The sequence below is a fragment of the Giraffa tippelskirchi genome, chromosome 5 (assembly GCF_054371585.1).
Source record: "Giraffa tippelskirchi isolate mGirTip1 chromosome 5, T2T-mGirTip1v1.2.pri, whole genome shotgun sequence".
NCBI classification, from domain to species: domain Eukaryota; kingdom Metazoa; phylum Chordata; class Mammalia; order Artiodactyla; family Giraffidae; genus Giraffa; species Giraffa tippelskirchi.
Genome location: NC_137279.1, coordinates 185,693,727 through 185,720,605, shown reverse-complemented (window position 1 = coordinate 185,720,605; position 26,879 = coordinate 185,693,727). Strand labels below are relative to the sequence as shown.

The 26,879-nt window shown below is 48.7% G+C and overlaps 1 protein-coding gene across 1 annotated transcript in view; it reads right to left on the bottom strand.

Moving 5' to 3' along the window:
• Positions 1–26,879, bottom strand: part of CSMD2 (CUB and Sushi multiple domains 2) — a 667,647-nt gene that overhangs the window by 410,616 nt on the left and 230,152 nt on the right. Inside the window, exons 4-5 of the mRNA XM_081490945.1 lie at positions 19,165–19,359; positions 2,526–2,733 (exon numbers count right to left, since the gene is read on the bottom strand). Of these exons, the coding sequence (XP_081347071.1) occupies positions 2,526–2,733; positions 19,165–19,359 (403 nt within the window). The remainder of the gene's footprint in view (positions 1–2,525; positions 2,734–19,164; positions 19,360–26,879) is intronic.

Genomic DNA, 26,879 nt, shown 5'->3' with positions numbered 1-26,879 from the left:
AGAGATCTGACGGAGTGAACTGTGTCAGTCTCACAAGGGAAAGCACCACAGCCGGAACAGCCCTGCACAAACACTGCACGAAGTGTGTGCTGACGTGGCTCAGGAGATGGGCCTTGAAGTCCAGCTAACCTGGGGTTGACTCCCAGCTCTGTTCCTTACTACCCGTGTGACTTCAAGCCAGTGACGTAACCACCCTGGGCCTCATTTTCCTCATCTGTAAAAGGAGGAAGATTATGCTACCTACTTCATAGACATCTAAATGAAATTACAGCTGTAAGAGCTTAGAATCAGCCTGCCACATAAAAGCTCAATAAATACTGTTTGTTTATTAAATAAATTCTATTCTCACACCTATTACTTTTCGGAGACATGTGTAATGATATACGAAAAATTTTCATGATATAATGTTCAGTTAAAAATACATAGTTACTGACATATTTTCAGATCTTAATTTTTTAATATTAAACATATATATAAATGGCCAGCTAGCTTGATCTAGGCAAAGCAAAAAGGCCAAAGGGGAATACATCAAAACATTAATACTTGTGGGACTTCCCTGGTGGTCCAGTGGTTAAGAATCTGCCTTGCAGCCTAAAAGGGGGAGGGAGTTTGGGGGAGAATAGATACATGTATATGCATGGCTGAGTCTCTTTGCTGTTCACCTGAAATTATCACAACACTGTTTATTGGCTATACTCCAATACAAAATAAAAAGGTTTTTTAAAACATGAATCTGCCTTGCAATGCAAGGGACGTGGGTTCGATCCTTGATTGCAGAACTAAGGTCCCACATGTTGCTGGGCATCTAAGCCCACAAATTGCAGCTACGGAAGCCTGAGTGCTCTGGATCTTGAGTGCCACAACTAGAGAGACTGTGAACCACAAGGAATGATCTCGCATTCTGCAACTAAGACCCAATGCAACCAAATATAAAAAATGTTAATACTTGTTATTCATGTCCCTATACCTTTTAGTATTGTCCATGTTTTCTATAAGGAGCATATGTATGACATTAACGATCAGAAAAATAGGTATTTTACAAAAACAGGGCAGGGAGACAGAAGGTCTTCGGACTGGGCAGGTCACTGGGAATGCGGTTCAGTGGACAGTCATCTAGACTTGCATCCCAACTCCAGGCACCAAATGTCCAGTCACTGCCCCTGGACCAACCTCCACACAGCACTCAGCCATCAGCTCACATCTGCCTCTCTCAACATCCCATCCAGGGTAGTAAATGACCTGACTTGGCCAAGTTTTTGCAACACACTTACGACACCAAGGTCTTCTGACCCCCAGGTCAGCACACCTAGTACAACATGAAATTTGAGTTTCCTGGTCCCCAAAGCTCAAAGTCCATATTTGGCAGGAGTCTGTTCCCACTTTATCCCTCTCAGATAGTCATGCTTGGTGCCTGTGGTGGATTTGTCTGTTTTCTTCACTCTCAAAGGGCCATGTCTTACTCAACTGGCCTTTCTACAACAAAACCTGGTATAAAAGAAACGTTCAACAGCAGCTGCTCTTTTTCTTCCTCTCCCACCCTTCCTCCCCTTCCCTGCCCATGCCTCTAGCCCACTGACCACAGTGTCTGTCTTCCCAAGGGACTATCCATCCCTGATGCTTGCAGCTGCCACTTTCTGCTTCACTCAGGCCCCTCAGTGACACTTCCTCCTTCTCAGATCCAGGTAGCGAGCCCCACCTTCCCCAGCACCACGCAGCAATCAAGACTGCAAAGAAGCACACCTGAGCGCATCCTTCTTTTGGCTCCCGATGTATTGACCCAGGTCCCCTGGTGCCCCTCGTCCCGATAACAGAACCACCAGAATACAAGAGCACATTGTGAATGTCACACCACCGTTCTCGAGGCTTGCCACCCAAACAGAAAGCTCGACACTCCCTAAGTCAGCCCCAGCTAGGGCCCACCCCATGGGTCCAAGCCTGGGAGACCACAAGCAACCAAGGCCAATAAGCCTTCATCATCCGTCTCCTCCAGAACCTGCCAGCACCAGAGTCTCCATGGCAGCAGAGCACACGCCACCAAGGCCCTGCTTTGTGGTGAAGTCAAACAATAGGAAGTAGGTTAGCCCTTCCTGCAGGAGCCAAGACGTGATAAGGCCTCTCCCGTCTCAGAACCCTGGGCGTGGGAAAAGCAACTGCCACTCCATGTTCTAGTCCCTTTGTTGGATGTTTCCAGCAATGGGACAATATTTCAAATCATTTCACTGAGATCCTATCCATGTCCTGAGACCACTGTTAGTCTTAATGCAAGTTCCTTGACCAAATCCCATCCTGATATTCTTCAGCAAGGACGTGCTTCAAATCAGGTACCAAAATCACCGTGAAAATTTACCCCAGCTCTGAAAATACGCAGTGACTTCTCATTACGAGGAAAGAAAACTCTCCAGGAGAGGGTAGAACAGGTGGCAAAGGGACCTCTGGCTGCAGGTCCAGGTGCCGAGGGGACCGCATCCGGGGAAGCCACAGTTGCAGGGGGCAGGGGAGGGGGAGGGGAGGGAAGGCTTGCTTACCAAAGGGAGGAGCCTTCGGTCCCTGTGACTTCCAGGAAGTCGTAACCGTCTTCCAGCTGGAAGTCAATAAAGACCAGGGCGATGGTGTCCCCCAGCTCAGCCAGGATGGTCCAGGTGCAGTCGGCATTGTTGTGGTACTCCGAGGGGAAGTGTGGGCTGGAGATGATGCCGCTCTGGCCCCGCAGGGTCCCGCCGCATGCATCGTCAGCTGTGGGCAGAAACAAGAGGCTCATGTCAGTCCAGGTCCTGGTACTTAATCGTGTACTTCATGCATGAGCGGCAGAGAGGATCCTGGGATATGACATGCAGACAGGAAGTGCCACAAACTTCCAGAGCCCTTATCATGCACCAGACCCTGTTCTGAGAATTTTAGTTATTCTTCTTCTCATTGAACAGATGAGGAAACCAAGGCACAGGGAGGTAAAGCAACCTGCCTGAGGTCACACAGCCAACAGCTAGGTCAACGAGCTGGGTGAACTCTGCCTGTTGGAGCATATTTCTAGCTACTATACCACACTGTTGTGCAATGACCAAGAAAAAAGGAGAAATCAGTTGTCACACTTATTTCCACGGTCACCACTGTAGTGACCAGGACCTTTTTTCCTACCAGATCCTAGGAAACTTCGAATGTAAAAGTGAAAGTGTTAGTCACTCAGTCATGTCCGACTCTTTGTGACCCCATGGACTGTAGACTGCCAGGCTGCTCAGTCCATGGGATTAACTAGGCAGGAATACTGGAGTGGGTTGCCATTTCCTTCTCCAGGGGATCTTTCCAACCCAGGCATTGAACCTGGGTCTCCTGCATTGCAGGCAGACTCTTTACTGCCTGAGCCACCAGGGAAGCTCTCGGATGTAATGGAACAAAATAAAAACTCATCACAGTTCCCTGAGGGCAAAACTCAAAGGGCATTCACAGCCTGGCCAGACCTCTGCAATCTTCCCTCCTGCTCCTCGGGCCCAGGTCAGCTCGGTTCGAGTGCTGTGTGTGGTCACACCTCCTGGGCTTTGCTCACACCGTGCCATCTGTCTAGGATGCCTCTTGTCCAGAGGAAGTCTTCTGATGCTTTGAGACCCAACTCCAATGCCACTTCTCAGCAAAGCCTCATTCCTCCACGCTTTTAATAACTGCTCCCTTCTCTGTGCTCCTGCAGCAAAGTGTGTGACTTCAGACATCATACTTGGCACTGTGTGAATGACCTGTCACAGGTCTGTCTGCCACTCTAGGTTCTGAACTTGCTGGAAATCCCAAGGGCAGGGACCATGTCTTCCTCATCCCCACAGCACATCCTGATGGAATCACTGCTCCAGCCTAAATCCCAGCTGAGACTCGATATTCAGAAACAATGACCCTAGGGCCATACTCTGATATGTAATAGTTAAGAACACTAGCTTTCCAATTTTTGCACACCTCAGTGTGCGCCCTTCCCCTGCAGCTTATAGCTGGGTGGCTTAGTGGAAGTTATCCAGATTTCCTAAGCTTGCCCTCCTGGAGCTTGTATGCAAGTAGTGGGAGTGGTTTAGTCGCTAAGTTGTGTCCAACTCTTGTGACCCCATGAACTGTAGTCCACCAGGTTCCTCTGTCCATGGGATTTCCCAGGGAAGAATACTGAAGTGGGTTTCCATTTCCTTCTCCAAGGGATCTTCCCCACCCAGGGATCAAAATTGCATCTCCTGTATTGCAAGCGGATTCTTCACCACTGAGCCACCAGGGAAGCCCCCTTGTATGCAAGTAAGGGATCGTAATCCAGTTAGCAAAAGCTGTATTAGAGATGTGGACTAAAGTATAAAGAAAAGAAAAATGTAATATCAGGGTTCAAATGTGTATCAGAGGCAGCAGAGTAACAATAACCAAAGTTACTATTTATTAAGCACTTACACTGTGCCATGTGCTATGCTAACTACTCTACATATTTCACAACTCTATGAAATATCATTCCCATTTTACAGGTAAAGAAACCAAGGCACAAAGTGTTTCAGTTATTTGCCAAAGGTACAGCTTATAGTAATTAAAGGAGCTGGGATTTTCAAGCCCAACAGTCTAATTTCAGGGCCAATGCTCTTAACCAACACTTCCTTGTCTCACCAGAGTACAAGTCACACTTTGAGGACAGGGATAAAGTAGCACATTACTTTGCTTGGGTGAGTCAATCTGGGAAAGCTTAACAGAGGCAGTACTATTAGAGCAGGGTTTCGAAGAATGAACTGGGGTTCACTACACAGAGAAGAAATGGAAGGGCATTTAAAAGAAAAGTGAACCAAAGGTCATAACCATGGAAGCACAAGGCAGATCTAAGATAAGTCGTTTGAGATGGTCTATCTAGAACAAAGTGAACAGAGAGGAATGATGGATGATGGTACTGGAAATGGAGGAGCCATATGACAGAGAACACTGGGCTCCAAAAGATTGGAAGCAGTGGACTATATTGGAAAGAAGCTGGATTTTAGGGTCAGGATGGTCTAGACTTGAATTTGGGTTCCACAATTCACCAGTCCGTGGGACTTTGGGTGACTTATTTCTCTAAGCTTCATTCTGCTTCTCTGTAGAACAGTTTCTTGTGACCACTGAATGGGATAATGAATATGACAGTACCGAGCATTAGCCAGTTACAGGCATGTGCTAGATGTCCAACTAAAGGCAAATCCTCCCTTTCCTTCCACTTCATCTTGAGGATCAAAGACAGTGACGAAACAGGATTAAATCTGCATCTTAGAAAGACCACTGTGGCACAGACGAGGTTTGACCTGGGGCAGTGGGCAGGATGCTCTCAGTAGCACAGACTCACCAAAGTCAAGGTAAGGCCAGATGCGATCTGAGCTAAAGGACCTGAGGAGGCTGAGAGTTGGACCTGCTTGGCAGCTAGTTAAGAAGTAGAATCTACAGGACTAGCAGTTGGGAGGCATGAATGAATCCCAAGCTTCAGGCACGAGCATCTGGAGGGACAAAAGATGCCACTTCCTGTGTCAGGGGACCCAGAAGGAGAGGGGCACCTTGTGATGTAGAAGGCAGGCAGTTTTGGACACCATGGGGTGGAATGCATGCAGGGGGCATCCCAGTGGAGAGATGGAGCTGACAGTTGGATACACAGAAGCAGTGTGGGATGGAGATAAAAGTGAGTTTATTCAGAGGTCCTAAACTATCCTTACTAATGTCGTTCTACAGGGTTAAGGTCTATTCAAGACAATGAGCCCATTTCTTTTTTTTTTTTTTTTGGCCGTGCCATGCAGCATGTGGGATTCCAGTCCACCGACCAGGGATCAGACCTGTTCCCCCTGCAGTGGAAGTGGAGTCTCAACCTCTGGACCGCCAGAGAAGTCCTAAGAATGAGCCCATTCTTAAATGTCAGCTCCTTGGTATGTACGAGCACAGAAATGAAGACATCTCACTCAGCAGGTACTCAGGAAAGTTTCCCTCCCACACTCACTAGGTGAGCACCTGCTGTCTGCTAGACACTGGGCCAGGACCAGCACTACATCATGAAAAGCATGATCTCATCCCTGCCCAGAGAGTTTCTCTGAGTGGGGGCAGCCACGCAGTGACTCCCAGAACTGTTATAACCAAGGGGTCAAGGCACGGTGACAGCTGAGGGGGCTTAAGAAGGCTTCACACAAGAGGCAATATTTGTGTTGAGATATCCATTCATTCATTCAACAAACATTTACTGAGTATCTATTATGTGTCAGGCACTGTTCTAGGTACAAAGGATTCATCTGGAAATAAAAGAAAATTCCTACCCTTGTGAAGCTGACATTCCAGTTGGAAGAAAACAGACAATACTCAAGATAAATAAGTTAACTTCTTCCCTAAGTAAACTTTTTTCCCAGCAGTAAAGAATCCACTGCCAATGCAGGAGATGAGGGTTCAACCGCGGGTTTGATCCCTGGGTCAGAAGATTTCCCTGGAGAAGGAAATTGCAACCCACGCCAGTATTCTTGCCTGGGAAAGCCCATGGACAGAGGAGCCTGGTGGACTACAGTCCATGGGATGCAAAAGTGTCGGACACGACTGAGCGACTAAGGAACAAACATGGTAAGTGAAGCGGTGATCAATGCAGAAGGAGGATGGGAGGACACTGCACTAGAAGTGGGGGTGTGGACATTGCATAAAAGGGGTCAGAGAAGGCCTCACGGAGAAGCTGACATTTAAACCAAGACCTGGGGGAGGCAGAGGGGAAGCCAGGTGATTATCTGGAGGAAGAGCATTCCAGATAGAACAGCAAATGCAAACGCCCTGGTGTGCAGAGGCCTGGCACTGTTGAAGAGCATCAGGAAACCCAAGGGGATGGCACACTGGGAGTAAGGAGGAGAGGGGCAGGGACAGGGCTCCATGGAGGACCTTCGAGGCCACTGCTAGGTATCAGGGTTTTACTTGAGTGAGATGAGAAGTCAGCGGCAGGTTCTGAGCAGAAGACCTCCCCTGATTGGTGTATTAACAGGATCCCTTGAGCTGCTGTGTAGACAACAGACCAAAGAGGAAGAGGGCAGATGCAAGGGGCTTGTAGAGGCTACTGCAGTGATTCCGGAGAGAGATGTTGGTGGCTTGGGCCAGGTGGTACCGGGGAGATGGAGTCAGTGTCTGGCTGTGTTTTGAATGCTGAGCTGGTGGGATGCACTTCAATTGAGGGCTGACTGTCTGGTAGGATCAGGCGAAAGGGTGTCCTGGGCAGAGGAAAGGCAGGAGCAAGGCAGCTGCAGGGGCATGTGTGGCATTTAGAGACATAGTCAGGATTGTCTGAACTCAAAGGGCAACAAAGAGATGGCAGAGCTGGGTGGGTGGAAAGGAAGGGCTGCCTGGTGAAGGGCCTTGGATGCCAGGCAAAGGACTGCAGTTCTGTTCTCCTCCTCTTCCTCCCTTTTTTCCTGCTGCCTCCAATCCAGGTGACCTGCCCCCGTAAAGGAGGGTGGGAGGAAAGGTAGACACATTTGCTTAGCTCGGTTTTAAATCAAGTTTTCCCGGTGCTGTTTGTTGTATCCAGTGCACGGTATTTCCTGGGTATCTCTCTGGCAGAAGCCTGTGAAGTCTGACATCCAAGGCAGAGTTTGTCTCCTTCTGATATAAATAACTTCACCGTGGCCAGTACCAGGGAGATAAGCCCCAGGAGCCAGCCAGCGAGCGGGAGATTTGTCAGCATCACTCCCAGTGAACGCTGGGCCTGTGGCCTGCAAGAGTCCCACACTGGCCTGTCTATCCCATGTGGGAGTGTCCTCACCCTTAGCCACAGTGGCTTCATCTTGACTCCACTGAAGGTTAGGAAAATCACGGTCAAAGAAGAGACACTTAGCCTGGACCTTGAAAAAGGAATAGGCAAGTGGGGAGGGAGAGAAAAGAAAGGGCTTCCCTGCAGAGGAAACAGGGCATTTGAGGGCAAGGGGGGGCCCTAATGGGCTTGGTGTGCTTGGGAAGTGGGCCACTTTCCCTCCAGGTGAGGGTGTAGGATGCATGAGATGAACGGTGGGGTGGACATGGAAAGGGAGGTGGAGGTCCACTCAGAAAGGTCTTGGTGGGCTTGCTAAAGGGAGGGATTCTACCTTGCTGGTGTTAGGGAGACTTGCAGGACTGTCAGTAGAGAGTGAAAGCCAGGTCTGCTTTAGAAAGTGACTCTGGTCCCCGCATGATGAATGGATGCTGTGGTTTGGGGGGTGGCACGGATGGCAGGCAGGGAGAAGTAGTGAGGAGGACAGTGCAGAGGCCGTTCCCGTCATCAGAGCCTGAACTCTGGGCCGTGGGAAAGAGGAGAAGGAGCAGAAGAGATTCAAGAGAGAGTTTGGGGGAGAAACAAGAGGATTTGGCCTCCACCCTGGAGTGGACTGCAAAGGAGAGGAGGAGAGAAAGCGGACCCTGAGGTCTGTAGTGGGCCAACAGCGCTGATGATGGCAGTGATGGGGACGGGGGCGCTGCTTCCCCACCCGCATGCTGAGTGTGAGTGCAGAGAGGCTGAAAAGTGGCCATGCACCTGGGCTGGGGGCACCGTGGAGAGGACCTGGAGCCTGGAGCCCAGTAGGCTGGGAGTGGGCCAGGCTCCACGGGAGCGGAGAAGGCCGGGAACAGAAGCAATATTTAATGGGCAGCAGACAGAAGCAGAGGCTCCTGAAAGGAGGCAGAGAAGGAGCAATGGGTGGAGGTTAGAGGGGAAACCCTCAGGTGGAAAGGTGGGGGAGCGGGGCAGGAGTGCAGGGACCTTGAGCTGGCCCCAGGGGCCACCGTGTGTGCAGAGTCTCCAGCCTCCCTCCTGTCTCCAAGCATCCCTCCTGCCCTTGCCCACCCATTCCTCACACAGAGGCCTGTTCAGTTCAGTTCAGCCGTTCAGTCATGTCCAACTCTTTGCGACCCCATGGACTGCAGTACACCAGGCTTCTCTGTCCATCACCAACTCCTGGAGTTTACTCAAACTCATGTCCATTGAGTCGGTGATGCCATCCAACCATCTCATCTTCTGTCATACCCTTCTCCTCCCACCTTCAGTCTTTCCCAGCATCAAGGTCTTTTCAAATGAGTCAGTTCTTCGCATCAGGTGGTCAAAGGGTTGGAGTTTCAGCTTCAGCATCAGTCCTTCCAATGAATATTCAGGACTGATTTCCTTTAGGATGGACTGGTTGGATCTCCTTGCTGTCCAAGGGACTCTCAAGAGTCTTCTCCAACACCATAGTTCAAAAGCATCAATTCTTCGGTGCTCAGCTTTCTTTACAGTCCAACTCTCTAGTGATTCCAATAAGAACATACCTGATGACACCACACCCCTCCATAGGAACCTTTGACAACTCCACTGTCATTCAGGATAAAGCAGAATATCTGGGGGCTGACAAGGACCTCACAGGGCCTCCCCTCATACAAGCCGCTCCCCCATCTACTTCCCATAACCACACTGGCCTCCTCCCAGCTCTTCTGCTGCACCAAGCATCTCCCTGCCCAAGAATCTGTGAAAATGTTATTATCTCTTTCTGGAACCTTCTTCCCTACCTCCTTGGGCCTGGTTGGCCCCTCCTTAGCCTTTAGGTCCCAATCTAAGAGTCATTTCCTCAAGGATGTTTCCAGAAACAGAATACCCCCTCTCCCCATCATATATTTTCAGAGTACCACATACTTTCCCATAATTAATTGATTAACTGAGTAATTTAATGTCTGGACAGTAAAATCTGTGAGTGCAGGGTCCATGTCTGTTCTGTCCCCAGCATCTACCACACTTCCTAGTATATAGGAGACACCCGGTAAATATCTGTTGAACAAATAAATGAAACAAGAAACTGAAGCTCAGAAAGATTGAGTAACTTTCAGAAGGTGATACAGTGGGTGACCAAGCTGGGATTCCAGCTGAGTCTCTCTGGCACCTGGACTATGGCCTCCTCTACTGGGGAAGCTGGTAAAGAATCTGCCTGCAAGGCGGGAGACCTGGGTTTAATCCCTGGGTTGGGAACATCCCCTGGAGAAGGGAAAGGCTACCCACTCCAGTATTCTGGCCTAGAGAATTCCATGGACTGTACAGTCCATGGGGTCGCAAAGAGTCAGACACGAATGAGTGACTTTCACTCCACTGCACTTCACTACATCACACCTCCTGAAACTGAGCAGGACCCTGCAGGATCTTTCCAAGGACAGAGCCTCCCCGCTACCCACCTCCCCGCGCCTGCCACCCTCGGGATCCCCTCCCTCTTGTTTCTTTAGCCTCCTAGGTCTTCTTCCAATTCCAAAGAGTAAATTTAATTAGAAAAGTGACAAAATGCAGACACAAAGGAAGAGTCAAGCCAGACAAATTAATACATCTACATCTGTGTCTCCATTTCTTCTCTGTAAATAGGTTTATCCATACTAATTTTCTAGATTCCATATATATGCATTAACAAATGATATTTTCCTCTTTCTTTACTTCACTCTGTATAACAGGCTCTAGGTTCATCCACCTTACTTCTACTGACTCAAATTCATTCCCAAATGTCCCAGTTTTAGTCAATGACTTCTAGACTGTGCTGAACTGAGGACTCGGGAGTTTGAGACCCTCTGGCTAGAGGCGCAAGTCTTCTCTGAAGGTGGCACCTTTGCTGTTGGAGTCTTCCTTCCCTCTTAGGCTCCTCTGACACCGTTGTTCCTGCATCATCCTGTTTTGATTGAAGATGCTGTAAAAGTTGTTTGGAGATTTTCTCACACTTTAAACAAGGCATCATATTTCATGGTTACAACCTCAGAGTCATAAAATATAACCTTCAGCTGACACCACACTCCTAAAGTGTTAATTTACACCTCCTCCTTCTCTGGCAATGGGCATTCTCCATTGCCATTAAGTCATGTCTATTCTAGGGTGCAGGTGTGTTATGCTGATAGTCGCCTTTCCAAGTTTACGACTTTATTTATGATCGTCTTTAAATTCCGCTGAAATTTCCTCAATTAAATATAATTTTAGAGAACGCTCCCTCAGCCCCCTTTGATGTCTGCTAACTCTCCAGGGACTCACAAATACCAGGTAGGGATCAAGGAACTTGCATCATGCTCCTCCCCACCCCCCACCATTTGAAGTCAACTCTGGTGCACTATCTCGGATGCCTAGAAGCTGTGAGGTCTTCGGCCCTGGGTTTCTGTCCATATCCTCCCTGCTCAGGGCTACTCAGCTTCTGAGAAAAGGAAAATCCCAGTGGGCCCCTACTGGAGAGAAGCCGCCATCTGACAACCCAAGTGCAAGGCTGAGAGAGCCAGGGCGTGAGAGCCCCAAAGCCACCAGCAGTGGCCCCCTTTCCTTCTACTGCGAAGCTCAGTGTCCCTGACTGCTTGGCCTCATCAGTTCCCTCTTCTGGGGGCTCAGCATTCTGCCCTTTTTGTTGTTGTTGTTGTCGTTCAGTGGTTCAGTTGTGTCTGACTCTTTGCGACCCCATAGACTGCAGCATGCCAGGCTCCTGTGTCCTCCACTATCTCCTGGAGTTTGCTCAAATTCATGTCCATCGAGTCAGTGATGCTTTCTAACCATCCCATCCTCTGCCACCCCCTTCTCCTTTTTGCCTTTAATCTTTCCCAGCATCAGGGCCTTTTCCAATGGGTCAGCTCTTCACATCAGGTGCCCCTTTATCCCTGGCTTTATCGAGGACACCCCTTCTTTTTATTTAATGGGAGTATAATTGCTTTACAATGTTGTGTTAGTTTCTGCTGTACAACAGTGTGAATCAGCTGCCCTCTCAGGCCCCTCTCCCACCTACCTCTAGCTAGACGAGCAGCGAGCGCCGAGTTGAGCTCCCTGTGCTATGCAGCAGCTTCCCTCTAGCTAGCTATTTTATACACAGTAGTGGACTTATGTCAATGCTTCTCTCTCAAGTCATCCCACAAGGACATCTCTTTATAAAATGAAGAAATCGCCAATTGCCCAAGAGCATCGCTATTTCCACCACCCCCAGACTCCTTCCATAGACACTGCCCCCGAGCGGCCGTTCCGAGAGGATGATGTAGACAGGACACGGTACTCAGTGACATACTTCTTCTTCGTTGCACTTTCATCATGGGCCAGATGTCATGACAGATGCTTCCCCTGCATTTGCATTTCCTCATTTGATTCTCTAACCACTCAAAGAGACAGGTGTTATGTCATCCACACTTTACAGAGGAGAAAACTGAGGCTCAGAGAGTTTTTAAAACTGGCCCACGGTCACGTGGCTACTAAATGTTGGGTCCAGGGTTTGAATCCAGGATGCTCAGACTCCATGCCATTATCCACCTCTTTCTCTGCCTCTTGGGTCTTGGCCCCTGTGATGCCAGTCCTGACACAGGCTCCTGGAAGCCCCAGACCCTGGAGGGGGATTTTGCAGGTGGGAGAAGCCTCCTCCTGCTCTCCTTCTCTTCTCCTGAGGGGCCTGAGGCAGGGGCTATGTGCTCTCTCCACAGGGAGGGCCCCACCACCCATGCTCAGGTGGAGCTGGGCGAGTCTTGGGTCAGGTTTCTTCATAGGAAACCCTGGTCCCTCAGACCCTGGGCCCCACCCTCAAGCAGAAATGCCCAGCAGAACCACCTCAGGCCCTTTGCTGAGCTTTCTCTCCTAAGGAGCTTCTGGGACAAGTTCAAGAGGAAGGTCAAAGGGAAACCACAGGAGACGGGGCAGCCCCTGGCCTGGCAGACCCGTGTAGGGTCTTGGGCTCAGACCAAGCTGCAGCAGCTCTGGAAGGAGCGATGCCCCCATGAGGCTCCTGCTATGGGTCATAAGTCACTGTCCTTGTCTGCAGTAGACAGGGGTGGCCAAGATCATGACTGGTCGGCACACAGACTTGGGTGGAATCACCTTCTAGCTGTGTGACCACCAGCAAAGTACCTCACCTCTCCAACCTCAATTGCTTCACTGTAATATCTTAATCTCCTGGGGTTGTGTGTGTGTGTGTGTGTGTGTGTGTGTCTGTGTGTGTGTGTGTGTGTGTCTGTGTGTGTGTGTGTGTGTGTGTGTGTGTGTGTAGATAATGCGGGGTCTGGCACACAGTTCGTGCTTGATAAATGCTGGCCAGTGGTGGCCATGGCTATCAGAATCATGACAGCTAACTGTCACTGAGTCATTACTGCAAACAAGGCCCTCTGCTGCATGCGGAGTGTTTATCAACCTGAGCCTCCCTTCGCCTTATGAGTTAAGTACTGCTCTTCTTATCATCCACAGGTGAGAAGACCGGGGCACAGGAAGTTGAGTAGCTAGCCCAAAGTCACTCAGACAGGATTGAAATCCAGGTGATTGGACTCCAGAGCCCACCTTCTGAGTGGTTTTGCTACAGTAACAGTAGTGATGGCAATAAAGTGAAGTGAGAGTGTTAGTCGTTCTGTCATGTCTGACTTTGCAACCCTATGGACTGTAGCCCTCCAGGCTCCTCTGTCCATGGACTTCTCCAGGAGAGAATACTGGAGTGGGTAGCCATCCCCTTCTCCATGGGATCTTCCCTACCCAGGGATAGAACCCAAGTCTCCTGCATTGCAGGCAAATTCTTTACTGTCTGAGCCACCAGTGATGGCAAAGACGATAGAAGTAGGACCAATGATACCAGAGGCAGTGGAGGGAAACTATAGTTAGGAATGTTCTCTCGGAGCCATGGTCCTTGCCAAGGCCCCATGGTCAGAAACACTCAGTGTCCACACTGCCTGCCATGGCATTTGGTGCCCGCTGTATGTCGTATAATTGGATCAGCACAAGGGGGCCCAGCATGCAGTGCCCAGGCCCTCTAAGCTATCTCCATCACCATGTTGGCTCTCTTATCCCTCTCCCGATCTTTCTAGCTCTGAACTGCCTCTAGCCATAGAACTGATACCCTCTACTTGGAGATATCATAGGCATTTCAAACTTGACCTAGACAAAATGAGCTCTCTTGACCATCTTTAGGGTACACACTTCCTGCTCCCTGCTCCAGTCACCCCCATTTTGGTTACTGGCATCCCCACCCTGCCAGCACCCCAGAAAGAGCCTAGGGGTCAACCTCGACCCTTTGTTCCATCAGCACCTGCATTCATTTCATCACAAGGCTGCTGGCTGTGCTCCTAAACCACAGACCCAATCTGCCCCCTTCCTTCTGTCTCTACCATGGCCACCCTTGACTGAGATGCATCAGCTCCAGTCTGCACACCTGCAACAGCTGCCTCCTAACTGGCCTCCAAGTTTTGCCCCTTGCCAACTAAAAGCCCTCTCCCTTCTAGCATCCAATTTTTTTTTTTAAGTCAGTTCAATTGTGCCACTCCTCTGCATAAAGCTCTTCCCTGGCTACCTCCTAAACTTTGAATCAAACCGAAACTTCTTGTCCCAAACTTGTCCACAGCCCCATCCTCTCCCCTCATCTCCTCCCCTGACTCTACATTGCCCCATGGACTGGTTTTCTCTACTTGTAACATGTCAAGCTCTCTCCCACCTTAGGGTCTTTGCATCTATGGTTCCTTTCCCCAGGTCTTCACACAATAGGCTCCTTCTTGTCATTCAGGCATGCTAAGTCACTTCAGCCAAGTCCAACTCTGTTCAACCATATAGACTATAGACTGTCCATGGGTTTCTCCAGGCAAGAATACTGGAGTGGATTGGCATGCCCTCCTCCAGGGGATCTTTCCGACCTAGGGATTGAACCCACATCTCTTGATATCTCCTGCACTGGCAGGCAGGTTCTTTACCACTAGCGCCATCTGGGAAGCCCTGTCATGCAGGATGCAGTTCAAATGTCACCTCCTGAGAGTCCTCTCCTGACAGCTCCCTTCCTTGTCACTAGCTATTTCATCTCCCTCATAGTTCCAATGGTAATCTGAAATTTGTTTCTTTGACTTTTGTCCGTTTCTGCCTCCCAGATGCTAAAGTGTAAACTCGATGAGCTCATGGAACTTGGTCTGACTTTCTCACTGCAGTTCTCAGCATCTAGAACAATATCCGGCACTTAACAAGAATTTAATAAATAAAGATTGAGTCAGTGACTGGCTAGCACACAGTAGGTACTCAATCAAAAGTTGTTAAGTTAACTCCTGGGATTTCCTTGGAGGTCCAGTGGCTAAGACTTTGTCTTCCAACATAGTGGATGTGGGTTCAATATCTGATTGAGAAGCTAAGGTTCCATAGGCCTCACGGCTAAAAAATCAAAACATAAAACAGAAGCAATATTATAACAAATTCAATAAAGACTTTAAAAAAAAAGGTCCATGTCAAAAAAAAAATCTTTTAAAAATGTTGTTAAATGCTGAGTGAATGAATGTATACACAATCACCCTTTAAGGCTACTACTCATGTCCCGGCTTTAAGATTCAGGCTTAGCGGCAGGCCAGTGACCCACAGCTCTGAGCTGGCATGCCTAGAGTTGAATGTAGGTTTGAATCCATGCTCTATCCATGCCTGACATTCTGCTTCTGTCTCATATTTTGCAGGTTCCTCTCCCTGGATCCAGAATATTTGGAATACAGCTGGGCACTAGCCACCCAAGATGCTGCAGACCAAATGCCCATCTCCCTGGGTTTCGGGGCAGCCTGGACTCAGACCTCAGAGACCAAGTCTTTCTGGTTCAGGCTGCTTTATTTCCACCATCTGCCTCTCAGCCCCCAGAGCATCTGAACCCCTTTCTTTCCCCCATGCAGCCCTTTTTGATCCAGGGCCAATGCACCTCACAAATCAGAGGCCCATTGCTGAAAACATGATCTTCCTTGTGAATCAGAAATGTTCCACAAGGTTCAGGGTTCCCAAGGACCTCTGCCTTTGAAAAGATGCCCCAAAATAACACAAACTGGAGGGAAATCTTGCTTCTTTTCCTTTGCCAGCTGGGCCAAGCCTTGATGGGCTAGTAGCCTTGAGATGGGCCTCCTGAGAGGTCAGACTCACACCTGCTCTGCCCCCAGGCCCTAGTTGGTCCCTGTTCCCTCTTGGTCTGGGTTGTGTCTCCAAGTCCTCCTTTCAGCCACGTGGGTGGCATATACTGTTTGAGGCAGAGGTACACCACTCTTCAACATGCTCTGTGAAGCCTGGGACCCAAAGAGCTCATGTCACTCCAAGCTGCTGGGCAGGTGGGCTAACCCAAGCCAGTAATTTCTCCTTTGGGTTCGTAGGCCTACATAATCCTGATGGTGAATTAGACCCATCCAGTCATCCCTTCACTCAGCAAGTATTTATGGACCACTGCCCAGCGGGTAAAGTTAATCCACTCACAGATGCCATCCCCTGAGAGTTCTGTGAGAGAGGAAGAAAAGCCAAAAGGCTTTAATCCTCCCCAAGTCCGAAGCCATTAACTCTGGCAAGACTGCAGCTCCTGGCGTTGAGCGCACACGAGAAGCACCCTTTTCTGTTCCTTTCAGTTCGGCCTCCTAAGGAAGGGCAGTTTGGAAAATCACTTTCAGAAAACCATGGTCATTACTGGGAATGCTTCTTAGCTCTTCATGCACCATGTAGTGAATTAGAATAATGGACCCCAAAGCATAGGGAATGAGGGGCCCTGGGGGCTCTGAGAATGGGACAGTGCTTCGTTTCCCCCCAGTTTTGAGCAGAGCCTCTTCTCAGCCCCCTGGGGCCCTCAGGAATCTCTGAGGCTCGAAGCTCTCCTGAAAGTAAGATTTCACGTGCTTGGCTGACTTCCCTGAAGTGGGAATACTCCGGAAGGGAGCATTTCTGATGTTGCTAATTGCAAGCTACTTAGAAACGACTTAGAAAGGTCAGTCTGGGACTCCTTCCAGAAGGATCCTGTGCTCCATGCTAAGGAATCTGAACTTGACCCTGTCAGTGATAAAGAGCCACTGGCAGGAATCTAAGCATGAAGTGATGCTGTCAGATCTGTGTCTTAGGAAGCTCACTCCTGCAGTGGAGAATGAATTGGGATGTGTGTAGTGAGAGGGCTGGAGGGCTGGAGATCCTCTGCAGTGAGACAGTGAGAGCTGAGGAGCCTGGACCAGCAGCGGGGTCCCCTGAAAAGTGGCAGAGGTGTGGAGGGGAAGGTCAGTGCAGAGAAGGATTTGTCAGTACACGGTGACTAAGGATGCTTGAGCAAAGAGGGTGAGGAGTGTTAGATGCCTCTGGCACGTCTGATTTGGCCACCTTGAATGGTGACACTCATCACCGAGTTGGGGTGTGCAACGAAAAGAGCAGGTTCAGGAAAATAGAAAGTGTTAGGTTTAGATATGCCTCATTTGAAGGGCGGGGTTCAGGAGACTTTGATATAATTGTGGGCCAGATGCATAGGACAGAGGGAAGGTTGGAGATCAAAGTGCACTCCAAGCAACAGTTGTCACTCCAAGCAAAGTGTCACTCCAAGCAACAGCCCTAGAGGGCTTCCCCAATGGCTCAGTGGGTAAAGAATCCACCTGCAATGCAGGAGACACAGGAGATGCAGGTTCGATCCCTGGGTTAGGAAGAGCCCTTGGAGAAGGAAATGGCAACCCACTCCAGTATTCCTGCCTAGGAAATCCCACTGACAGAGGAGCCTGGTGGACTACAGTCCATGGGGTCGCAGAGTCAGACATGACTAAGTGACTAAGCACACACAGCAGAGTGGATGAGAAACTCCAAGAGATGCAAGAAGTTCCCAGTGAAGAGGCCATGCTGGACTCTCTGGCATTTAAGGGGAAGATGGGGAGAAAAGCCTGTGGAAAAGAAAAGGGGGAAGAATTATCATTATCTGAGAGGGTGAACAGGAGACAGAAGCGAGTTGGGGGAGAGTTGTGCCACCCAAAGGCTCTGCACACCCATGAATTACTGCTGTGATATGAACACTCAGGGAGAACCATCACCCTAACCCACTCCATCCATAGAAAGACCAGCCAAGAGTTGGCCATGACTGAGCACATGCACACGCACACATATGTAGAATCTAAAAAAAGTGATATAAATGAATTTATTTACAAAACAAAAACAGACTCACAGACGAAGAAAACAGATTTATGGTTACCAAAGGGGAAGCCAGGGGTGGGGGAGGATAAATTCAGAGTTTAGGGTTAATAGGCACATACTATTACTTACAAAATAGATAAATAGCCAGGTGTTACTCTATAGCCAGCGAACTATCAATATGTTCAATAGCATGTAATAACCTATAACGGAAAATAATCTGAAAAGGAATATATATAGATATATGTACATCTGAATCACTCTGAAAATGAAAGGCACTCAGTCGTGTCTGACTCTTTGTGACCCCATGGACTACACAGTCCATGGAATTCTCCAGGCCAGAATACTGGAGTGGGTAGCCTATCCCTTCTCCAGCGGATCTTCCTGACCCAGGAATCAAACTGGGGTCTCCTGCATTACAGGCTGATTCTTTACCAAATGAGCTATCAGGGAAGCCTGGATCACTTTGCTGTACACCTAAACCTAACACAACATTGTAAATCAGCTATTCTTCCATTTAAAAAAAAAAAAAAACAGAGGAAGGATATGGGAAGGGAATATTTGAAACTCATGGTTAAAACAGGCAAATTTTGTTTCTTTATTCTTTTCTGTATTTGCTAAGATCACTTAAAATGATCATGTGCTATTTTAGTCATCAGATAAGAGGCATGAGAAATTATCTTAGAAATAAGCTTGATTATTGTGGGGAGAGGGAGAAACAGGCTGGGAAAAGGGTGATCAACTGTCTCAGTTTGCCTGGAACTGCAGGGGTGTCCATGATGCAGGACTCAGGGAATTAAGAGATGGGAATGTGCTGGGGAAACCAGGACAAGCTGGTCACCCCAGCTGGCAGGCTGAGGTCGCCGTAGCACTGAAGGGAGGTGGGGCTTCCGGGGGGCAGTGTTGGGGTAAAGAGGCCCTGAGCCTGTTTGAAGGCTGAGAGGAGGACACCGTTAAACAGAGAGAGGGGCTGAATTTAAAGAAAAGAGAGAAGAACTGCCAGGGTGAGGTCAGGAGGAAAGCAGCCAGGAGAGAGCCATTCACAGGAGACACGTCGGTAACAGGAAGAGAAACGATGTCTCTTCTAAGACAGGAGGGCATGAGTGGAGGGCAGACCAGCTAAAAATAAATTTGCTGATGCAGAGGAAGGAGGGTGAGGGAGCGCACACCTGAGGGCTAGGAGGTCTGATGGGGCCTAAAAGCCCCCTGAATACGTGGGGCCCCTGAGGACCCTGGGTGGCCCCAAGACACACGCTCCCCGTAGTGGGGACCCCACCTCCTGCTGGAGCAGACGGAGACCGGCTCCCACTGGAAGGTCCAGCAGGCCTCCCAGGTGCCATCCACCCCTTAGACCCGCCCTGGCCACCTACCTCGGCAGGAGGGCAGTGGGAAGTCCCACGTGGCACTGTTCTCGGAGCCAGCATGGCAGGTGAGCACAGCGTGGCCCTCCAGGAAGAAGCCGGGGTTGCAGCTGTAGCGGACCTTGTCGCCGAGGTTGAAGGTAGAGCCCTGCTGGATGCCGTTGGGCAGCCTCCCGGGGTTCCCGCATGTGTGGCTGGGGAGAACTGTCAGCAGAAAGAGAGACGCAGCCCGTGAATGGGGCTCCAGCCCTGACCCCCTGCCTCTGAGCGCCACCTCCCTGGGCGACTCTCCTCCCCAAGCCTCCTCTCTTCCCCAGGACAGGACCGCTACCCTCACAGCTGCCTGGCCCCTGAGTACTCACAGGGGTCATGTGTTCAAAAGGAGCCCCAACTGCAATTTATTCCCAGATATCCAGGTTTCCTGCCCTTTCTCATAAGCAGCCCTGGATGTGAAGTATGTTTGAAGCTGTGGATCAGTTAAATCAGTTACAGCTGTATCCTGCCTTCACCACTCAGGGTCATTTTACTTGTTGCTACAAAAGGCTTTCATGTCCTCCTCCAAGGAGCACAGATCCCAAACAACAAATGCTTGCTGAATTGTTTTCCAGGAACTTGTGTCTGGTTGAGCTGATTAAGACTAGATAACACCACTCACATTCTCACTGGGCATGTGTGAGTGAACACTCGGTGACCATTTGATGTCAGACGGCTGAAAACTCTACCCTCAGATGGTGCTAAGTGCCCTCAAAACGTGCAGAGGACTGCAGCTTAGTTATGTGTGTGCAGAAGGATGATCACTGCACCTTTATCCAATCGCCTTTCCCCATGCACCCCAAGCCTCAGACCACCTTGCTTCTCTAGTCTCTATCCCACAAATATCCCGAGGCCCTTGCCTTTGAATTAAAAGATGCTTACTCCTTGGAAGAAAAGTTATGACCAACCTAGACAGCATATTAAAAAGCAGAGACATTACTTTGCCAACAAAGGTCCGTCTAGTCAAGGCTATGGTTTTTCCAGTGGTCATGTATGGATGTGAGAGCTGGACTATAAAGAAAGCTGAGTGTTGAAGAATTGATGCTTTTGAACTGTGGTGTTGGAGAAGACTCTTGAGGGTCCCTTGGACTGCAAGGAGATCCAACCAGTCCATCCTAAAGGAAATCAGTCCTGAATATTCATTGGAAGGACTGATGTTGAAGCTGAAACTCCAATCCTTTGGCCACCTGATGCGAAGAACTGACTCGTTTGAAAAGACCCTGATGCTGGGAAACATTGAAGGAGGGATAAGAAGGGGATGACAGAGGATGAGATGGTTGGATGGCATCACCAACTCAATGGACAAGAGTTTGAATAAGCTCCGGGAGTTGGTGATGGACAGAGAAGCCTGGTGTACTGCAGTCCATGCAGTTGCAAAGAGTCGGACATAACTGAGGGACTGAACTGAACTGAACTGAACTGAACTTGCCTTTGGAAAGGCAGATCTGAGACTTGTTCTCCCATCTCCTCGCTCGGATGTTTTGTGAATAAACCATCTCTTTGCTGCAAACCTTGGTGTTTCAGCGCTGTGGCTTGCTGTGCATTAGGCAAAATGATCTTGGTTCAGTAACAAGTGTATCCCATCACTTGAGATGCCCCAGGGAAATCACTTTAATCTCTTGGGTTTGATTGCTCTGATCTCAGACTCCACAGTCCTTCCCACTAAACACCGTGGAATGTACACAGACAGTGGCATGGAGTAGGTGCTCATTAAACCCTATGTCCTTTCTTTCATGCATATCTGCGCTGGCAGCCAGAAGAGGACTTTGGCCCAGTGGGTTTAGGGGAGTTGAAGGTGTAATTAGTGCTGGAAGAGGCAGTGAGGTAGGGAGACAAGAACCCGAGTTCTGATCAGAGTGACCTGTTTCAAGGGGAAAATGGGGAGCTGGAGAATACCACATACAGTGTGCCACCTGAGCCAGAGCAGTAATGGCCAGCTGCCAGCGTGTGTTCATTATGCAGAGGAAATAGTCTTGCTTAGGGTTCTAGAGCATCATGACTGCCAATCAGGAGGGAGGAAGCGAGCATGCATCACCTCTGTGCCCAAGTCACATGTTCACCCTGACTCAGTTCCTCCTACCCTGTTCCTTTCTTTCTTGAGTTGGAACTGCCTGTGCCCAGAAGGCCCTACCTCTCACCATTCCACACCTCCCCATAAGGTGAAGACAAGTGGTCAGAGCTGCGTCCAGACTGCCATCCAAGTGCATGCATGCGTGCTCGGTTGCTAAGCCATGTCCAACTCTTTGCAATCCGATGGATTGCAGCCCTCCAGGCTCCCCTGTCCATGGGATTTTCCAGGCAAGAATCCTGGAGTGGGTTTCCATTTCTACCTCCAGGGAATCTTCCAGATCCAGGGATCAAACCCACGTGTCCTGCATCTCCTGCATTGGCAGGAGGATTCCTTAGGACTGCACCACTTGGGAAAACTTGTCATAAAAGTACTTCTCCATTACTTCATCTGACGATGGTTTATGGACACCAGCCCTGAGAGGCCATAGAGCAAGACAGGGGAAAGTACAGGCCTAACAGCCTCAGCGCTTTGGTTCACATCCCACCCTGGTGGCTTACTACCTGTGGGACCCTGAGTAAGTCTCTTCACCTCTCTGGGCCTCAGTTTCCTCCATTGTAAGAGGCGGTTCACAACAGTACCTTCCTCTGTTCACAACAGTACTTCCTCTGGAGTTGTGACCATTAAATAAGTGGAGGTATATAAAGCCCTTAGAGCTGGATACAGTGAGTACCACATAAGAGAATCTGAGTTCCCAGTCCAGTGGGACATGCATATATTTAAAGGTAAACTAAGTCATTTTTAGTGAGATAGGAACCAGGCAGGGCACCAAACCCAGTCAGGGGTGAGTCAGAGCCAGCTTCCTGGAAGAGGAGATGTCTATGCTGAACCTCGAGAGATTAGTAAGAATTAGCTAGATCAAAGAGCATTCCAGGCAGAGGAAATACCACGTGGAAAGGCCCTGAGGCTAGAGACAACCTAAGAGTTCAGGGAGCCTGGAATAAGAGGGGAGGGGTGGCAATGATGAGAAGTAAAGAAATGGAGATAACCAGCCTGGATTCTAGAAAGCTTCCCAGGTCCTTGATGTACCTTCTTCCAGCCCATATTGCTATTTTTCAGGACCATCTAGCCATCCACACTGTTCTCAGAGCCCCCAGAAGGAAGACTATCCCTCTGCCTTCTCCTCTCCTCCCTTCTTGTAGAAGGAAAGGGCAGACTTTGGTACTAGCTTAATCTGGTCTGAAGCCAGGTGCTGTCACTGTCTTATTCCCTGGCCTTGAGTCATGTGACCTCACTGAGCCTTACTTTCCTCAACTGAAAAAGGACAGTAATATCTAGGGGTTGACCAGGTTACTGATCATAACCGATGCATGGCTGGCACAGTGCCCAGCACAGAGTAGGTGCTCAAAAATGGTAGATGTTGTCCTTCCACTGTGCTGTAGGGCCACGCAGTCCCTGCGAGCCTAACACAGTGTCTGGCCCTTGTAGGGATATATTTGAGTGTTCATTAATTAGTCGTTTGGAAGAATTCCTCATTGGTGCATTAATTCCTTCATGCAATGAAAATGCATTGTGGCCTGCTGCACTCTATGCTGTAATAGAGCAGTGAACTGGACAAAAGGGTCTCTGCCCTTAAATGGCTTATGTTTTTGTGGGAGAACTATCTTAAGCGCTGAAGAGCTCTTCCCTGCCTATTTTCTACCTCTAACAAGTGAGATGACCCAGACGAAAGGATTGACCTCATCACCCTATTAGCCTAGCTAAGAATATAGTCTTTGGGCTTCTGGATACCTTAGCATTTCCCATGATCCCATGCTGCCAGCTTCCTTGGCATTTCCCATAATCCCTTGCTGCCGGCTTCCTTGGCATTTCCCATAATCACTTGCTGCCGGCTTCCTTGGCATTTCCCACAATCCCTTGCTGCCGGCTTTGTTGGTATCTCCCACAATCCCAAGCTGCTGGCTACAGCGGAGGCAGAGACTGTGATGTGAGTGTTTGCGAGTGTTGAGGGTGCAAGTGGTGGGTCAGGTAAACATTTGGAGAAGAAAGCAAGCTAAGATTAGGGGAGGAAGCCAACCTGGGGAAATGGGCTAAGAACTGGTGTAGAACTAACGTTTCATTTTCCACAACGAGAGGCAAAAACCCAATTTAATTAAATTAGTAATGTCAAATTTTTAATGAACCTACTTCTGCTTTGGGCTTTCTTCCTTTGAAATTAATGATTGGAACGTCACTATAAATAAAATCCGATTCTTTTTAAAAAGTCGCTCTCAAATGCTCACTGCTCTTTACTTAATGAGCTGTTCATAATCAGACCACTCTGACCTGGCACCTCCACTGGGACTTGGGTGTGATGAGTGGGGGGTTCATTTCCAACCCCACCTCCTTTTTTAACTTGAGCTTTGCTCCTGAGAGGCCACACAGGGCATGGAGAGAGGGCAGATGTTGGTCTCAGAGACGCCTGGATTCAAATCTCAGCTCATCCACCTCTAGCTGAGTGATCTTGAGCCATAAACTATACCTCTCTGGGCTTCATCATTCAGTTATTCATCTGAAAATGAGGATACTTTCTTTTTCTTCCTCTAGGGTGATGGGGTGGATTGTATTAGCTTCCCAGGGCTGCTACAACTAAGTGCCACAAACTGGGTGGCTTAAAACAACAGATACTTATTGTCTCACAGCTATGGAGGCTAGAAGTCCAAAATCAAGGTGTCGGCAGGGTCATGATCCCTCTGAAACTTGTAGGGGAATCCACTTAGCTTCTGGTCATTATCTAGAAAACTTTAATGTTCCTTGACTTGTCCATGCTTCCATCCAACCCTTCACCTTCACTGGGCATTTTCCCTTTGTTTCCCTGTGCCCAAATTTCCCCTTGTTAAAAGGACACCAACCATACTGGATTAGGACACACTCCAATGGCCTCATCTTAACTCAATCATCTGCAAAGGCCCTATCTCCAAAGAAGGTCATAGCCACAGGTCCTGGGGTTAGGTCTTCAGCATCTCTTTGAAGTGAGTGTGAAAGTTGCTCAGTTGTGTCTGACTCTTTGTGACCCCATGGACTACACAGTCCATGGAATTCTCCAGGCCAGAATACTAGAGTGGGTAGCCTTTCCCCTCTCCAGGGCATCTTCCTGACCCAGGGATTGAACCCAGGTCTCCTGCATTGCAGGTGGATTCTTCACCAGCTGAGCCACAAGGGAAGCCCAAGAATACTGAAGTGGGTAGCCTATTCCTTCTCCAGTGGATCCGAACCGGGAATCAAACCAGGGTCTCCTGCATTGCAGGTGGATTCTTTACCAACTGGGCTATCAGGGAAGCCCCTAATCTCTTTGCGGGGACACAATTCAACTCATAACAGGGATGATGTACAGATGAAATAAAGCTAGATTTATAATACCCACCACTGAGTTCCTGGTATGTTTTGGGCCCAAGGCTACAAATTTATTTTACTTAATCCTCAAAACAATCATGTGCGATACTTATTATCCTTATTTTACAGATGAAAAAACAAAACAAAAACAAACTGAGGCACAGAGAACTTAAGCAACTTTCCCTAAGGCCACAGAGCTAGAAACTGGCAGAGCTAGGTTGTGAATCTAGGTCTTTCTGGCTCCATCATTCAACACCCTTCATTTTGGAATACAATACTGCTTCCGACAGAGACAGCGCCCAGTACACAGTGGGTGCTTAATGACCAAGAGTTCCCTTCCTTCCTTCATTATTCTAGACCCTGAGACAAAATGAAGGGTGATTACCTGACTGTCCAGATTTAACTGTCTGTCTTTTCTTCTCCAGTCTGATTTGCCAATCTTGTACTTTTTAATAATGTCAAGGGCAACATTTAAAGTGTGGTCTTTTGTAATGTGTCTGATGCACAACTTGCTGGACAGACAGAGATTGGAGATAAGTCACAAAGCCAGACTTTCTAAGGCACAGTGTTCTTTGATTTTTGGATTTTGCCCGTGTGTTTTTTTTTTTGGCACAGATATTATAACTGTTCATGCTCTCCTGTCTATAAAACTTCCCTTTGATTGCTTACAAAATGAAGAGTGGGATATTTACATCCAAGGCAGCCGAGAACAGTATTATTAAAGCTGTGTCTGACATTGAACAATTCTATTGTAGATTAGCTGTGGGGAATTTTGTCCCTTCTACAAAGCCAGGCTCTTGCCAATCAACATGATATTCTCAGTGATTGTATGACAATGAATCTCCTTTGTGGTTGGAGTGCAGCAAAAGCTACATCATGCCTTCTTTCATTTTTAATTTGAGACTTTAGTTGCCATATTATAATGAAGAGTCGTTTATGCTCTCTGGACAAGCACCCTCCATATGTTTGATTTCTTATCTTCCATGAAGTAACTTGTTTGATCTCCATGGCCATACGGTTGATACAAACTGACAGGGTGGCTGGGAGAAAGGATGCAGGAGGAAGGATTGCTTCTTCCACAGCCCTCAGCATGGACAGGGGAGATGGTGTTGCCTGTGTGTGTGTGCGAGACAGACAGACTTGAGGGGCAGTGGGCATGGACAAGGGAGGAAAGAATAAGATCCATTACCTTTTGAGTGCCTGTGCTAGGCTAGGCACTTCTTCATCTCACATTATATCTTAGTTAACATGTACAACCCCCTTGTCTTCAGCTCTTTGGCCTAGTAAACACAACTGCACACTTACTGTGTGTCATCTTCATTGTCAAGTACTCTGTATATATTTCCATCCCAAAGAATTATCTATACTTGTTGTCTCCACTTCCTCTCCTCCCATCTACATCTGATACAGTATGTAGTTGGTGCATTGTTTATTGTTTGTTTCACTCTGCTACAATATAAGCTCCATGAAGACAGACATCTTTTTAATCTGTTTTATTCCCTTCTGTATCCTAGTTCCTTGAACAGCGCCTGATATATAATGATACCTTGATCAAAGTTTATTGAGTGACTTAACGATCTCATTGAGGCCTCCCAATAAACCACTGAGAGAGGGGCTATCATCCCTTGTTGAGATGAGTATGATGGCCAGAGAGGCTGGAGCACATTACCCGAGATCCCATAGCACACTGGGAGTGGAGCTAGGTGTCTGCAGCAATGCCTGGCTGCTGAGCCCATGTACTTTCACCGTGCTAGGCCCTGCTTGCACTTGTCATTCCACATAGAGCTCATGGTAACGGGTGTACCTTGAAACGTTCTCATAGGAGACTCACTCATTCTCCTCATGGGAATGACTTGGGGTGAAAACCAGGCAAGTCAAACCCTAGCCAGTGTTAGTCACTCATTCATGTCCGACTCTTTTGCGACCCCAAGGATGCAGGCTCCCCTGTCCATGGAATTCTCCAAGCAAGAAGAGCGGAGTGGGCGGCCATTCCCTTCTCCAGGGGACCCTCCCAGTCCAGGGATCGAAACTGGGTCTCCTGCATTGCAGGTAGATCCTTTACCGTCTGAACCACCAGGGAGCCTGGTCCTGTACATTTCCTGCTACCTGTCAATCAAACGAAGGCAGGGGTGCCAGGACCTCAGATGGGGTATGCCACTCATGAGTCCACAGGGCCCTGTCCTGCCAAGTCTCTTCCTGCCCAGCATCTGGCATAAACTCTCCACTGTGAGCCTTTCTCTTGGCTCATGTTTGCAATTTTGCAACCTTTGGCATCAGGAGCACATGGGGAGTTTTATAAAAATACCGACGC